The sequence below is a fragment of the Cyanistes caeruleus genome, chromosome 13 (genome assembly GCF_971803275.1).
Source record: "Cyanistes caeruleus chromosome 13, bCyaCae1.hap1.1, whole genome shotgun sequence".
Taxonomy (NCBI): Eukaryota; Metazoa; Chordata; class Aves; order Passeriformes; family Paridae; genus Cyanistes; species Cyanistes caeruleus.
In genome coordinates this window covers 1,398,870-1,416,264 of record NC_141713.1, presented here as the reverse complement: position 1 = coordinate 1,416,264, position 17,395 = coordinate 1,398,870, and the positions used below count along the sequence as shown (strand labels likewise).

The following is a 17,395-nucleotide window of genomic DNA, read 5'->3' as shown; positions in this document are numbered from 1 at the left end:
GAATGGCACCGGGATTACCCAGGAATGGCACCGGGACCCCCGGGAATGGCACCGGGAACCCCGGGAATGGCACCGGGATTACCCGGGAATGGCACCGGGACCCCCTGCCAGCCCGGGAATGGCACCGGGATCCCCGGGGGTGGCACCGGGACCCCCGGGAATGGCACCGGGACCCCCGGGAATGGCACCGGGACCCCCGGGAATGGCACCGGGATCCCCGGGCGATGCCACCGGGATCCCCCTGCCAGCCCCGGGGATGCGGGAGATGTCAGCATCCCCCTCTCTGTGTCCAAATCCCTCCCTGGATGGCGCGAGGTGTTTCTGGCGTGTATTTTGGCGGAAAGTTTTTTATGGGAGAGTGTTTTTTTGTAGGGGTTGACAGAAATCCGGGACATCGCCGCTGTTCCGAGGTCTCGGGAGGAGCCGGGCATCCCGGGCGGTCCCGCAGGTGCCAGGCAGGAGCCTCCTGCCATGGATCGGGCTGGAATGAACCCTTGGAACCCCCAAAATCCGCCCTCCTGCCTTGGGGTGCTCGAGGCACGGATGGAAAAAGGGAAGGAATATTCAGGAACAGTGACCAGGATGTGTCCCTGGGCTGGGCCACAGCTGCTCGTGGTGGCATTTCCTCCACCCAAACTGGGGCTCCCTGGTGTGTCCCTGTCCCCAGCCCCTTCCCTGCTGTGTTTTTTATCCATCTGCACACAAGGATGCTCTGTTAACTCAGGAATGGGAGGGGGTGTTTATCCCAAATCTGGACCGCTGAGGTGCTGCTTGCCCTCCTCACCTCTGCAGGATTTGGGGTGCCCCTGTTTCTCCAAAGAAAACCTTCACGTGCAAACTCGGTTTTTTCTTCCGTTGTTAATATTTGGGAGAGGTTTTGCAGATGTTGATTCAAGGTTCTGTAGAAAGGACGTGGGGATTAAGGATTTGGTTCATTGGGGAATGTTCAGTGTTGGGCCTGGAGGGTTGCAGAGGTAACGGGAAGGGATGACAGAAATTCCAACTTTCATTTTTCCAACAATTTATCCACCACTTTCAGTAGACAGAGGAGTGGGAGCAGAGCTTTTGACAGACCAGGGAGATTTTTGAGAGGGACAATTTCCCCTTGGTGGTTGCACAACTCTGCCCTTAAACAAAAGTGGAGCAAATAAAGTCTCTGCTTCATGTTTTCCATTTTCTTCCCTCCCCAAAAGAAAGTGAAATAACCCCTGACACTTGGACTATCCTTTGCTATTGTAGAATTAATGTAAATTTAAAGGGAAGTAGAGAAGTTGTGGCCAGTGGGTGACAGAGGACCTCGAGTCTCCTGTCAGCAAAGCTTCCTGAGAGCTCCTGAGCATGAGAGGAGCGAGAAGATGAGGAAGGAGGACAAAATCAGACAAACTTTGGGCTTGGAACATCTCAGAGCTGAAGGTGGTTTCCAGGATCTGTTGGAGAAGAGGCAGCAGGACCATGCTGGGATCATCCCTTGCTGGCTTTTGTTAAAAATCACAATTTCTGCCACGCTCACCATCAGTAAAGACAGAACTGGAGAATGGTTGGGCTTGGAAGGGACCTTAAATCCCATCCCATTCCCATCAGGGACACCTCCCGCTGTCCCAGGGTGCTCCAAGCTGGCCTGGGACATTCCAGGGATCGGGGACAGCCTCTCTGTGCCGCTGTTTTTGTGCTGTCACTCCTGTGGGGGTGATGGAAAATTTCAGTTCTCCCCTTCAGGCTCTGGCACCGAGGTGCTGGTGGTTCCAGGAGGTGCCATCACTGCACTCAATTGGTCAGATAAATACAGGAATGAAGGGAAACAAGGCAGGAATGACAGGAAATAAGGCAGGAATTAAAGGAAATAAGGCTCAAATCCACTCAAGAGTCATGGGTTAGATAAATGCAGGAATGAAAGGAAATAAGGCAGGAATGAAAGGAAATAAGGCAGGAATGAAAGGAAATAAGGCAGGAATGAAAGGAAATAAGGCAGGAATGAAAGGAAATAAGGCAGGAATGAAAGGAAATAAGGCAGGAATGAAAGGAAATAAGGCAGGAATGAAAGGAAATAAGGCTCAAACCCACTCTAGAGTCATGGGTTAGATAAATACAGGAATGAAGAGAAACAAGGCAGGAATTAAAGGAAATAAGGCAGGAATTGAAGGAAATAGGACTCAAATCCACTCAAGAGTCATGGGTTAGATAAATGCAGGAATGAAAGGAAATGAGGCAGGAATGAAAGGAAATAAGGCAGGAATTAAAGGAAACAAGGCAGGAATTGAAGGAAATAGGGCAGGGATTGAAGGAAGTAAGGCTCCAATCCACTCAAGAGTTATGGGTCAGGTTAATACAGGAATGAAGGGAAATAAGGCAGGAATTAAAGGAAATAAAGCAGGAATGAAAGGAAATAAGGCAGGAATTAAAGGAAATAAGGCAGGAATTAAAGGAAATAAGGCTCCAATCCATTCAGGAGTTGTGGCTTGGATAAATACAGGAATTAAAGGAAACAAAACAGGAATTAAAGGAAATAGGGCTCAAATCCACTCAGGAGTGGTGGGTCAGATAAATACAGGAATGAAATGAAATAAATTGAATTAATTAAATTAAATTAAATTAAATAAGGCTCCAATCCACTCAGGGGTGCTGGGTCTGTCACCAGCTGGGGCTGGGAGGGTGGGAATGGGGCTGACCCCTCCTGTGTTGTCCTCCTCAGGCTGATTCCTCACAATCAGGCAATTCCCGAGGGTTCCTGAGCTGCAGGAACCGACAGAGAGCCTGGGCACAACTCAGGTGGCACATCAGGTAAATCCCTGCAAAACCCATCCAGGCACAGCCCAGCAATTTCCTCAGGCTCTGAGCAGTCCAGGAGGGGCTGGATCCACTCCTGTGCCTGTGGCCCAGGGAATTTTTGGGAAAGTTTTGGGAGTTTTTTTTCCTGCTGGAGCTGCAGAGCCACCTTTGGGGCCAGTCCCAAAAGCAGCTCCACATCCCAGAACTTGCACCCATGGGAATTGAATTATCCATGCAAGGAAGGCTGTTCTTCCTTCGAGGTGGGTCCCACGAGCTGCTTGCTGTTAAAAAAACCCCACAAAATGAACTTTTTGATGTTTTCTTTTACATTTTTAGGCGATTTTTAAGCAGTTTTTCATTAATTTTGCCTCCCAGCAGCATTTCAGGCCTTTAAGTTTATTTCCATCCTCATTTTCAGGCATCTTCTTCATGATGTCACTTTAAATAAATTCTCTGAGTATCAGCTTTGCAGGTCTGGAAGTTACCAGTAAATAGATTTATTTTGAAGCCCTCCCTCACTAAATGAATTACAATAAGCTTATTTTTTTTTTTTCCCCCTCAAGCTGTCTGCATCCCCTCTGTCACTGAGGTATTTGAGTGTTAATTCTGGGTAACCTCACGTAATCAGTGAGATAAAACAAGTTTTAAGTGCAAGGTGAGAGCTGTGGGTTCAATATTTAAGTTATATTTAAGTTAATTGTGGGCTTAATATTTAAGTTAATTGCAGGTTCAATATTTAAGCAGAGCTTTCTCATTTTCTGCTTTCTCCCCCATGCTCCTCCAGTGAACAAATTTGGATTTTGGATTTCTTTTTGCAGAAAAGAAATCCAAAATTTCTTTGGATTTGCTTTTCCCTGATTTATTTTTTTTGTTTTCCCCTCCTCATTTTTTGAGCTTTTCAGTTCTTTATCCCTCACATAAACCCACTTAAGCAAAGCCTACAAGTTGTAGTATTTTATTGTTCTTGGTCTCTGTTGTGGTAGTAGAAAATCCCCATGCACGTGTAATCCTCTGAAATTCAGAATAATCCTTTAATCCTGGGTCACGCCGAGGTCTGGGGGATGCTGGAGTGGGGAAATGGGAGGGAGCTGCTGCTCCAAAATAATAATAATGTCATTTAATATCATATAATTGATCCCATTAATATAATATATAATAATATAAACAACAATGATATCTAATATAAATATAATAATTCATTTATTACTCATTATTCATATTAAAGAAGTCTCTATACTCAGAAAAAGTTATTCTGAAGGGGGTGCAGGGAAAATAAGAATTGTTTTTATCACTCTTTCAGTTTTTTTCAGCTCTTTGAGAGGTTTGGAGTTTTCCAAGCTGGTTTTTGGGGTCATCTGAGGCTTCCACACCCTTTAAATCCAATTTTTAAACAAATTTTAAATCCATTTTGTAGAAGCATCTGTGTGCCCGTACGTGAACATTTATTTAATGTTCTTACTTAAATCCCACACAATTAAAGTGTGTTTGCTGAGGCATTTTCAATGTTTAAATGAATGGATTTAGAAATAATTGGTACATTTTTGTTAAAGCAGAATCTATTAGAAACAACTATTATTTCTAATTTCATATTAGAAATGGTGGCTTTTGACAGAGGGAGAAGGGAATTCTTTTTGACTTTTTTTTGACAAATTCTTTTGACCCCTGGAGAAGGGAAGAATTTTTATCAGCATGGAAATATTTTGGGTTTTGGTATTTTTTCCCTATTTTTGCCTCTACAAATTCACAATCCCATAATTGAGCCACACTGTGCATTTCTTCTGTGCAATTTAATAACTTGAACAGCACCTCTGGATTTTTTTGGGCATCTAAACCCAGAAGGCAGCAGGAGAAAGTTTTTTTTTGTAATTATGACTTGCTTCAGTTGGCTCTGCAGAGATCTCCTGCTGCCTTCATATATTTTTATTTTATTTTATATTATTTTTATGTAATTTATATATTTATATATTTATATATTTATATAATTATATAATTTATTTATTTATATAATTTATTTATTTATATAATTTATTTATATATATAATTTTTATATTTATATAATTTATTTATTTCTATAATTTATATATATTTTATATATTTTTTATATTTTATTTTATATTTTTATGTGCTCCATAGCAAGGCACAGAATATTTAATTTCCTTTCCTTATTTTTAATATTTTTTTTTCCCTTTTTAGATGGGAGAGAAAAATGGGGAGAGCAGAAGTGACAGGACTTCAGGGGAGGTGTTCAGCACCCTGAGAGGCTCCCAGGGGATGTGCAATAAATCACAAATAATAGAAATAAATCAATTATTTATTGCAATCAGTCCTGGAGTTGATGAATTTCTGCTCTCTCGGTGGCTCCTCCCTGGCAGCAGAAGAATGGCTGGAAAAATGAGAAAAAAATTGGAAAAAATGATAAAATATAATATATAATATATAAAATATCTTCTCTGGTCCCAGCCAAAAAAAATCTGGGTTGGAGCAGGGGTGTGGAAGTGGAGATTTTGGCAAAAAGAATGGGAAAAGTTATTTTTTGGTAGCTGCAAGAAAAGCTGGAGCAGGGATTGGAAGTGGAATTGGAAACTCAAATTTTGGCTGAAAAAATGGTAAAAACTCTTCTCTGGTATCAGCAGGAAAGTCTGGGTTGGAGCAGGGATTGGAAATGGAAATTTTGGTGTGGTTTGGATGAAAAAAATGGGAAAAGCTGAAAAAACTATTGAAGTATTGTTTTTATTAAGAAGTTTTTTATTAAAGTTTGGTGCCAGCAAAAACATCTGAGTTGGAGCAGGGGATGTGGAAGTGGAGATTTTGGTGTTTTGACAAAAAGAATGGGAAAAGTCATTTTTTTGGTAGCAGCAAGAAAGGCTGGAGCAGGGATTGGAAGTGGAAATTCTGCCTGAAAAATTGTAAAATATTTTGGTTTTTGTACCAGCAGGAAAGGCTGGGTTGGAGCAGGGATTGAAAATGGAAATTTTGGTGTGGTTTGGATGAAAAAATGGGAAAAATTCTTCTCTGGTATCAGCAAAAAAATCTGGATTGGAGCAGGGATGTGTGGCTGGAAATGTTTTTGTGTTTTGTGTCTCTGCTGTTTTGGGTGTTATATATATATGAATATTTATAAATTTCCAAAACTGGGTTTTCTCCCCCAATATTTGAATTTTGGAGAAGTTCAATCCCAGGTGAGGCTGACAGAGCCCTCCAAAAAGGAGAAAACAGGTTTTTTACAGCAAAAAAAAATTCATAAAGTTGTTTTTATGACTGGTTTTGATCACTTTGGTGCCTGTTTTTTTATTATTATCATCCATTTTTTTATAACCCGTGGGAAAAAATGGATTTTTGCACCTGCAAACGGAGCTGTTTGCAATTCTGAGGGAGTTATTTGGGGAAAAAAAGGAGTTTTCCTGGAGGGGGAGGAGAAAAACATCGTGATTGGTGCAGATTTGTGCCTAAAAACTTTCTCTTTCTCTTCAGCAGGGAGGGATTAAAGTGATTTAATGTAAATCAGATAAATTTGATACTGATAAATCAGTTAAATTTGATATTTAATTAATTTTTCCTTACTTTTTTAGGATGTCATTGGTCAAGTTTTACCAGATGCAACGACCACAGCTTTTGAGTGTAAGTGTGATTTTTAATCAACCAATTCCTTTTTAATTTAAAAAAAACCCAACAAAACCACCATCATATTTATGTTATTATTTTTATGTTATTATATTTATTATTTAAAAATACACAATATTCATTATATGTCACGGTTAAATATTTATGCCTTAATACAACTTTAATAATGGCACAAAACCAAGTAATATTTTATTATTTAATCACATCTGAAATATTTCCATGAAGTAGCTTTAATTACCAACCTGACCTTACCGTGCTCTTACTCCTCAGTGCAATTTTATTGCTCAAATTAAATGAAAAATATAAACTACCTGTAGCTCTGAGCTTAAAATTGTGATTCTCCAATCATCCCAGCAAGTATTTAAACTAATAAAACTAAAATAACTAAATAATAAATAAAACTGTTCTTTCAACTATTTTTATTTTGATTTTTGAAAGGGATTCCTTGGGGATTTTCCTATCTGGAGAGCAAAGGGGATAAAATACTGAAAAAGGGGAGTTTTCTTCCAAATGGAGGATGCTCCTTTTCTCTTTTAATTTTTTAATTAAATTAATTGTTAAAATTTTTTCTCTTTTCCTGTTTTCTTTTAATTTTTATTACTTTTTTTTTCCTCAGTTTTCCTTTGACAGAGCTGAAAATGCAGGAGGGGATGCTGGGGGTGACAAAAATTCTCATTTTTATCAGCATTTCTCCCTTTTTAGAGCTGAAAATGCAGGAGGGGATGCTGGGGATGACAAAAATTCTCATTTTTATCAGCATTTCTCCCTTTTTAGAGCTTTGTGTCTCGTTCTGTCTGTAGATCATCCAATCAAATATTGATTTATAATTTATGATTTATTATTCAAATCCCATTTAATGCTCTTTTTCTTTCCACATGTTGATTTTCCCTCTCCTAAAACACCGCAAGAGCAGAGAAATTTCATTTCTGAGCCTTTTTGGCGCTGAGCAAATCCAGCCTCCAGAACCTCACCGTTTATATCGATGTTTTTATTTCTTTTTTTGTGCTTTATTTGATGTTAATATTTGTTTGCCATCCCACACGAGCTTTGTTTGAACTTCATGCTCCAGCAGCAGCTGCTGCCATCAGGGCAGCAGCCCATGGTGCCATGTGTGGAATTTCCTGGAAAATCCGGATTTTTATTGGTTTTTTTGCTTTCCTTGTGCCTCCCAACATCTGCTGCTGTGCCTTCCCTGCTCTGTCATTTCCAGCTGCATTTCCCCTGCCACTTAACTGGCATCTAAAAGATGAGCTGGATATTTTTATTATTTTTTCTTTATTATTTTTATTATTATTTTATTATTATTTTTATCATTATTTTATTACTATTTTATTACTATTTTATTACTATTTTATTACTATTTTATTACTATTTTATTATTATTTTATTATTATTTTATTATTATTTTTATTATTATTTTTATTATTATTTTGTTATTATATTACTTTAGTATTTCTATTATTATTTTATCATTTTTTTATTATTTCAGTTATTTTTCAGCTATTTTTCAGTTATTTTTCAGTTATTTTAAAATTATTTTTATTATTTTTAATTACTTTTTATTATTTTATTTTCATTTTTATTATTTTATTTATCATTATTTTTATTATTTTTCTATATTTAATTATTAACAGTATTCTTATTCTTATTATTTATTATTTTATTTATTATTATTTTTATTATTTTATTTATTTATTTTTATTTTTAATTATTATTTGTATTATTTTTATTTTTTTTAAAGGGTATTTTTTGGGGTTTGTTTTTTCCCTCTTTCCCTCCCTGGATTTTTTTCTGCTTGAAGTTTTGCTCCTTTGGGTGGGGATAATCATCACCATTGTTGGTTTTTGTGCTTTTTATTTTGATATTCTCACCCCCAGCGTTCCCATCTGGGCTCCTCTGCTCTGGGGTTGGATTTTCCCTCCCTTCTCTGGGCTGTAATTTTTAAACAAATACATAGAATTTATGTTAATAGAAAACAATATCTTAAAATATATTAAATAGAATAAAATATATTTTGTTCTAGCTAAAATTATATATTTTATATAATCAATAATATATGACATGAATAATGTATTAATATAAGACATGAATATATAATAATATAAATAATAAACATATATAATAAACTATATATCATTATAATGATATATAATAGATACAATAATATAATTATAATTAGATAATATATGATATATGATTATATAATAGATCCTATATAATAATCCTATATAATATATAATAAAATATCATATATAGTTATATAATATATAGTAATAGGGATTCCAGTTTGGGGATGGGATCAGGGAGGGAATTCCAGTTTGGGAATGGGATAAGGGAGGGAATTCCAGTTTGGGGATGGGATCAGGGAGGGAATTCCAGTTTGGGGATGGGATCAGGGAAGGAATTCCAGTTTGGGGATGGGATCAGGGAGGGAATTCCAGTTTGGGGATGGGATCAGGGAGGGAATTCCAGTTTGGGGATGGGATCAGGGAGGGAATTCCAGCCTGGGAAAGGGATCAGGGAGGGAATTCCAGCCTGGAAAAGTTGCTCAGCTCCAGGAGAGGGTCTGGCAGTAAAAAAACTGCTGAAAGTGAAGCTCTGAGCACTTTGTGCCCCTTTTTAGGCAGAAATCACCATTCTCATTGATCCATACTTGAAATCACTTTCCATCATTATTATTTCCGAGTACTTGTGCAGCTGGCTTTTCTCTTTTGGATTCTTCACTTCTATTTGCTGCTGAAAGCCCAGCTTTATTTATAAATGTTCAAATTGTCAATTTTAACGTTTTCCTTGCTCACCTGGTGCCTTCCTCTGGCAGATGAGGATGAGGATGGGGATCGGATCACGGTCAGGAGCGATGAGGAGATGAAGGCCATGCTGTCCTATGTAAGTCCAGTGCAACAAATCCTTTTTTCCCCCTGTGTTTATATTTATTTTTCTTTTCTTGGTGTTTTTTTTGCCAGTTCCAAAGTGTTTAACTGTGTTAAATTCAGATTTTGATACTCCTGGATACAACAGAGGTGTTTCACAGCAGATACATGGACATGCTCGACTTTAAAAAAGATAAAAGACTTGTTCACTTACTGATCATATCATAAACATTAAGAATAATGCATCTTAATGACTTTTGCATTAGGTATAGTGCAGGCTAAATGGACTATCAATTTCTTGTATTTTTTATGCAGTACTTAAAGTAACGGCTCATTAAAAATGAACCCCTGGGCTCTAAAAATTTTTCAAAATCTACTTTCATCTGGAGACTGTTTCACCCCTCCTAAGCAGAGGAGTTTCATTGTAGCTGCAGGCTCAATATTCATAGAGGATTTAAAGATGTACTTTGTGTTTTTCGAGGGGAGATAGATGTGGCTGTGCGTGGCTTTGTGTAGGTAGGGGTGTGTAAAAACCTCTCTGGATCCCCATAAATATCAATTTCCTGTAGAAAGGAAGGGTGCACTTACTGATGGGAACAGAATTGTTTGAATATAGTGAAAAAAAAATCATTTTACTTCTGTTTCCGAAGGAAATTAATCAGCCAGAGGGTAAAAAATGGGAATTTTCTCTCTGAGCCTGAAGGATGTGAATCCCTAGAAAGGAATTTGGGGCTTGCCGGAGCCAAGCCCTGTTTGGGACCACCCAGAGGTGATTTTGGTGGGATTTTAGAGGATCCCAGACTGGTTTGGGTGAGGAGGAGCTTAAATCCCCTCCAGTGCCCCCCCTGCCATGGCAGGGACACTTTCCTGTCCCCGGCTGCTGCAGCCTGGCCTTGGGCACTGCCAGGGATCAGCCACAGCTCCTCTGGGAATTCCAGCCCTTCCCAACCTTCCCAGCCAGGAATTCCTTCCCATTTCCCATCCAAATCTCCCCTTTCCCAGTGGGAGCCATTCCCTGTGTGCTGGCCCTTGTCCCCAATCCCTCTCCAGCTCTCCTGGAGATCCTTTAGGGACTCTGAGCATTCCCTGGATTTTTCCCTTTTCCATCTGAACATTCCCAGCTCTCCCAGCCCAGCATCTCCATGGTCCTGGTGTTTATTTTGGATTTTGATGTTCTCATCTCCTTTTCCAGCTTTTTTTTGGGTCCAGCTCCTCCCTCTGGATCCATGGAGATCCTTCCCCACCAGAATTCCTCGAGTTTCTCTCTTTTCCTTGTAAAACCTCAGCCATTTTTTCCCTTTAAAGTGGAAAACTTTGGATTTTCCCAGCACAGCCTCCAGATTAATCATGCCTTGGGAAGGTCATTTTTTTGCTATGCTTCCAAGCTCACTGTTAAAGTTTCAGTACATTAGAGTTCTGATTGCTCAACTCTCTGCTTTCCCTTCAAAATTATGGGATGCCTGTAAATGACTTCTTTCTGCTTCAGCAGCTTTTCTTCTCCAAAAAAAAAAAAAAAATTCTCTTTGGTTTTAAACTAGTTTTTCATCTGAGTGTTGAACTGGTGGTTTAAATTCCTCACATCCTATGAGCTTGGTTTTGGGATGTGTTTGCAAATGTTCTGAGCCTAGAAAATAAATGCAGTTAATAATCTTAGGGTAGATAGTGGGGAAGAAAAATGTTTGGAGAATTGAGGGGGAAAAAGATTCATTTTGAGGCCTGCAACAAATATTTGGAGGATTGGGGGGGAAAAAATACTAATTTTTGAGGCCTGCAACAAAAAATTTGGAGAATTGAGGGGAAAAAAGACTCATTTTGAGGCCTGCAGCAAATAATTTGGAGGATTGGGGAGAAGAAATATTCATTTTGAGGCCTGCAACAAATAATTTGGAGGAGTGGCTAGCTGGGAAAGTATTTCAGGAAATTTTAACATGGTGCAGGTGTTCTCTAAAATATAAATAAAGTGGATTTTTTTCAGTTTGAGTAGGTGAAAAAATAATTCCCTGAGATTAGACTTTGAAACATAAAACTGGGAAGAGTTTTTTGAATCATGCCTGACCTTCCCTTTAGGTTCTTGGCTTTATGAATTTGATGAGGAGTTAATTCAGGTCTGGAATTCTTTCAGATTATGCCAAAATGCTTTGAAGGAGGCAGATTTTGGGGGATGGTAAATAGGATTTATTTCAGTGTTGGGCACTGCAGTTAATTAAGGACAGCCAGGGAGCTGCTCTGGAGCTGTTGTCTTGTATCTGTATAAAAAGGCAGTAATTTTTTTGACAGCCACTGATTGGAAAGTTGCTTGCAGCTCTCTGAAAGCAAGGGCTACACGCTCTGGATCAATAAGTGGCAAATTTCCCATTAAAAAGAATACCTGAACAATGTTCCAAATAGCCACTGGCATCTTAATTTTCCATGGAAACCTCCAACGCTCGTGTGTGGAGGACAAGTCATTTTCAGACAATTTTTCCAGACTACTTGTTAACAGTTATTGCTGTCCCAAAAGGTTGACAGTTTACATGATTGATATTTCATTTACTTGTCATCACTGGTGAGTAATGGGGAGGGCCATGGGTTTTTCTCCCCCTCTCTCTCCCCTTCTCCTGTATTTTTTTGGGGGGGAAATGCTCTCAGGTGTGTTTATTTTAGTTCATTATTCGAGGGAGTGATCAGAAATGTTTATATTGTGTGTAAAGCTGGCTGCATCTTTAGAATTAGATTTGGTGGTGGAATTCTGTTGGTAAAATGGGAATTCAAAAGTTAAAAGCTCATTTCCCTATCCCAGGTTCTGTCCAGCCTGGCCTTGGGCACTGCCAGGGATCCAGGAGCAGCCACAGCTTCTCTGGGAATTCCCAGCCAGGAATTCCTTCCCATTATCCATCCAAATCTCCCCTTTCCCAGTGGGAGCCATTCCCTGTGTGCTGTCCCTCCATCCCTTGACCCCAATCCCTCTCCAGCTCTCCTGGAGCCCCTAAAGGACTCTGAGCATTCCCTGGATTTTCCCCTTCTCCAGGTGAACATTCCCAGTCTGGCTCCAGCCCTGCATGGCCCAAGCATCTTCCTGATTTTGATGTTCTCAGCTCCTTTTCCAGCCCTGTTTTGCCCATTCTGAGCCTTTTTTTTTTACCCAGTAAACATCCCCTGGCTCACTCCAGCAGCTCCTGTGGAGTTTCTGGTGTCTCAGGATGTCTGCTGAGACTTTCTGGGATCCCTGATCCTTCATCACTGCCCAGAATTCCAGATCCCTTTGGGATTCCCGTGGAGTTCTCCTGGCTGCAGTTTTGGGGTGTATTTTTGTCAAGTCTTTGTGTCTGTGTTTGGTTTTCCTGGCTCCTCCAGCTGCTGCATTTGCTGGAAATGTTTCATTTCCTCACCTGCTGGAGCATTCCCAGATTTCAAGAGAGCCTTTGGAGCCAGGAGCAGATCCCTGTGGCAGCTCCTCATTTCAATTCCTCCATCCCCCTTTTTTGTGGGAACCTGAAATGATGGAAAGGAACCTGATCTTTACTGTGGCAGTGAGGAAGAAAATGAAAACAATCCAAATTAACAATTAAATTAAAGAATCCGTAAGTGCTTTTACCTGGATTACTGACTCATCTCTTTCTCGGCTTTCTTTGCAGTATTACTCCACTGTGATGGAGCAGCAGGTGAATGGACAGTTGATAGAGCCTCTCCAGATCTACCCACGAGGTAATGCTGAGCAAACCCCAACCAACAACCCCAGGAGCTGCTGCTGAAACAGCTCCCTGGCACCTTTTGGGGAGCTTTAAATGCACAGAGCCTCGTGTTTACCTCTTCGTTTGGAGGGAAGAATTCATTATTGGTGGGGAAGGTGGAGAAAAGTGCATTTATTGCATAGGAAATAGCTCATTTCCTGGAGTAAATTAGACTAACGAGGTTTGCAGAGTACATGTTTAAGTACATTTAAGGAACTCATTGGTGATGGCTCTGCCTGGATTCCAAGCAAAGCAGATGAATAACTGAAGTCTTGGATACTTATGGAAATTTGGCTTTTTGGAGCTGTTTTAATATCATTAGCCAGCCTGACAGGCTGGGGGATGTCACTGTCACCATCGTGGGGTGTGTCTGCCACAGCAGCTCCAGCCAGGGCTCATTTTAGTCTGAGATTTGGACATTTGGTGTTCTCCAAATATTCACAACCTTCTTTACTAGTTCTGAACAGGGAGAGATGTAATCAATTCTGTGGACCGAGGCAATTAAAAAAATAGGTCATTTCCAACCTGAAAAAAGTCCAGAGGCAGCTGGTGAGGTTTTTTGGGAATGCTCTCTCTGAACTCAAACTCAAAAAAAAACCAAAACAAAAAACCTGGTGCATTACATAATTCATTCAGATCTCAGTAGCCAGGCTCCGAATCTCTGGCTCTTAATTGATGGAACAGAGAAGGTTTAAATTCTCCAAGTAAATCTCCCAGCAATAAATTAATTGAAATAATTAAAAATTAAACTCTCCTCGCTTAACTGGTACGACACAAATAATCATACTGTGAGGCTCCCAATGAAACGTTCTGTGTTTCATTACTTACAACTCTCTGAAGTTTGAATTGGGCAATTAACCAGGAGCCTCCTCAAAAATGAGGTCTCTGAAGGAGGCTGGGTGGGTTTCCTGGAAGTTCTGTGGGCTCCTGTGGAATTTTGGGGGAATGTGGAGAGTTGTGTGGCTCTGGTTGAGAGGGAACTCGTAGATGTTGGAGCTGTGGCACCAGCCAGGAGCTGGGACCTCCTTAGCGCAGGGTGGGGAGAGGGAAGGGTCTCCTGCCTCTTCCCAGGCATGGATCATGGAATCCTGGAATGGTTTGGGTGGGAAGGACCTTAAATCCCACCCCACTCCTTGGATAGGGACAATTCCCATTGTCCAGCCTGGCTTTGGGCACTGCCAGGGATCCAGGGGCAGCCACAGCTGCTCTGGGAATTCCAGCCCCTCCCAGCCAGGAATTCCTTCCCAATATCCCACCTTCCCCTGCCCTATCCCAGTTTAAACCATTCCTTGTGTCCAGTCCTTCCATCCCTCATCCCAGTTCCTCCCCTGGAGCCCTTTGGAGGCCCCTGGAAGGGCTCCCTGGATCCTTCTCTTGTGGCTCAGGGAGACTGAAGTGGATGATCCCAGTAGGTTGGGAAAATGTTGGAAATCCTGGAAATCCTTTACATTTCCCTTTAACCACCCAGTGCAGGGGAGGGCTGGCACGAACTGCTCAGCCCTGGGGCTCAAAGGGACATTTTGAGATTTAACCTTCTCCCTTTGGCTCATTCCTGAGGAACCTGGAACCTCCTTTTCCTGCTGCTCTCTCCTTCTCCTGTTTGCTTCCCAAGGATAATCTCCTCTGGCTGGCCAGACTCGGAATTCTCCCTGTCCTACTCCAGATTCTCACCCCTGGCTCAGCTCTGGCTCTCTGCTGGGTATTTCCTCCTTCCCACTCCCTCCAAATGACTCAGTTTTTATTTCATCTTCCCAAACTACCTCCTCAAAACCCCTTTTTTTCCTAGATTAGATCTTTAAAACCTCCCCAAACCCACCCCTGAGCTCTGCAGCTCCTCTGAAATACCGAACAAAATGTACTTTTCTGCTCTTTTTTTATTTTTTTTTTTTCTTTTTTTTTGCTTCCCTCTCTTCTTGTCCTGCCTCTCTAATGAACATCCCAAATTTTGTCAGCACCAGCACTTTCCTCCCGTGCCCTTTTGGCCGTGGCTCTCCACGTTCCCCACTTGAAAGCCCCATCAGCACCGTGCAGCTTTTCTGCCTCTAATTCCCAGTTCTTCCCTTTCAAGAGATTTCTTTGCAAGTCCTTTGAATTCTTTTCCTTTTCTGCCTCTCTAACTTCTGAGGAAGCCTCAGTTCCTGCTTCCAGTCAGCTCCCAAAAACTCCTGTATTCCATAAAAATCCTGTCAGGAGTAAATTTCCATGTGCCAACCTGGGTTACCTGGGCTATGCTTTATTTGTGTCACAATAAAAATATCTTTAAGTGGCAAAAAAATTTAAAAATCAGTGTTTTCCCTATTTTTTTAATAGGTTTATTATTGCTGTTTAGGTAGTGAAAGCCAGAGGGGGTTTTATATTAAAAATAAACATCTGTATGTGGTGTATGTATATAAAAAATGTGTGTACAGAGATATATATCTATATATTTATATAGATCCACATATTTTTATATATATTTTTATATATATGCATATATTTTTATATACATCTACATCTATTTTGAATACATATCTTTATATTTTTAATGTATATTCATAGATTTTTAATTAATTTACATTAATTTTAATATTATTAAAACAATATTATTTCAATAATTATATATCACATGTATTTATATTTATTTTTATATGTATTTTATATACACAGATATTTTTATATACACATATATTTATTTATGTGTCTATTTATATCTATTTATATACATATATTTATATGTCTATCTATTTATACACATATATTTATTTATACACATATACTTATATATAAAATATATATTAATATATAAATAGCTATATATATATATCTATCTTTTTCTCTATATCTATGGGTATTTTAATGTATATATATATGTATTTTTATATGTCTATCCTCTCCCTATGTTATTTATATCCCATTTGTGGAATGCAAGGTGAGCACATCATCCAAATACACACCATAAAAACCATTATTGCTTTAATATGTTGTTGAAAACATCCATTTTAATCTCTTGGAAAACCCAGAATGTGCTCATACGTATTTCTAATTTAAATTTTGGGTTGGTTTTCTTTGATTACCCAGAACCTCATGATATTTTTCCCCTGCTGAAGCTGCACGTGGTAATTTTTGATGTTGTTAAAAGGCACGTGGCCCTCGGTGCTGTGTTTAATAACCATCACCTGTGGCCTTCTGCCTAATAAATAGTTCTGCTTCCTGCTGTCAAAAACGGGAGGGAGAAAAAAAAAAATCAAATTTCTGCCATCAATCAGCAGTGACAGCCCCTTTAACCCAGCGTTTGTAGGGTGCTAGGGGTTGGACACGCAGCTTTGGGGCTTCCACATCCTAAAAAAGCTTCCAAAAGCTCATCCCTGAGTGGAGAACAGGGAATGTTCACCTGGAGACACCTCAGGAAAAATCTTCCTTCTCCAGCAGCTCATCCCTCTAAACCCAGACGCCACCATAAGGTGCCACTTTTGTACCTCTGTCCCCAAAAAGTGACAGTTTTGGTGGTATTTATTCCGTATTTACCTTTTCTTTATTCCGTATTTACCTTTTCTTTATTCCGTGTTTACCTTTTATTTATTCCGTATTTACCTTTTCTTTTTTCTGAATTTACTTTTTATTTATTCCATATTTACCTTTTATTTTTCCCATGTTCACCTTTTCTTTTTTCTGTATTTACCTTTGTCCGTATTTACCTTTTTTTCCGAACTTCCCTTTCCTTTTTTCCATATTTCCCTTTCCTTTTTTCCATATTTCCCTTTCCTTTTTTCCATATTTCCCTTTCCTTTTTTCCATATTACCCTTTCCTTTTTTCCATATTTCCCTTTCCTTTTTTCCATATTTCCCTTTTATTTTTTCCATATTTCCCTTTCCTTTTTTCCTAATTTCCCTTTTTTCCTAATTTCCCTTTCCTTTTTTCCATATTTCCCTTTCCTTTTTTCCATATTTCCCTTTTATTAATTCTGTATTTCCCTTTTATTTTTTCCTAATTTCCTTTTTTTCCATATTTACCTTTTGGAGGCTGTTGCCCCTTCTGTGTTTCCCTCCTGGTTTTCCCCCATAATTTTCCCCACGGTTTTCCCATATTTCCCCATTTTCCATGTTTTTCCATTTCACCCAAAGCGCCTCTACCAAAACAACCAATTCCTGACTCTTGGCAGCCGATTCCCTGAAAAAAAAAAATCCAAATATCACTGTGAAATTCCAGGGAAAAATCCAAACCCAACCCAACTGCGCGAAAACACGGCGCCAACAAGGTTGGAATTTGAATTACCAAAAGAAATCCCATCGTTTGAGCCAACGGTTCTCTCGATGGCGACGTGTTTTAAGCAGAAATTAGAATTTATATTACGCGGTGTCAGAAAGCTCTTAGCATTTATAAACGCTCACTCCTGCAAGTTGAAAATCCTGGGCCGTAATTCCCACTCTGGGTCTCGCCAGGCACTTTTC

At 39.6% G+C, this 17,395-nt stretch overlaps 1 protein-coding gene across 6 annotated transcripts in view; it reads left to right on the top strand.

Moving 5' to 3' along the window:
• Positions 1–17,395, top strand: part of MAP2K5 (mitogen-activated protein kinase kinase 5) — a 126,793-nt gene that overhangs the window by 1,552 nt on the left and 107,846 nt on the right. For 5 of the 6 annotated variants that reach the window (XM_086849624.1, XM_086849623.1, XM_086849622.1 and 2 more), the window contains exons 2-4: positions 6,336–6,384; positions 9,206–9,273; positions 12,872–12,941. In XM_086849624.1, the coding sequence (XP_086705750.1) occupies positions 6,336–6,384; positions 9,206–9,273; positions 12,872–12,941 (187 nt within the window). Of the gene's footprint in view, positions 1–2,689; positions 2,779–6,335; positions 6,385–9,205; positions 9,274–12,871; positions 12,942–17,395 lie in introns of all 6 variants that reach the window. The other variant, XM_086849628.1, reaches the window with a different exon arrangement.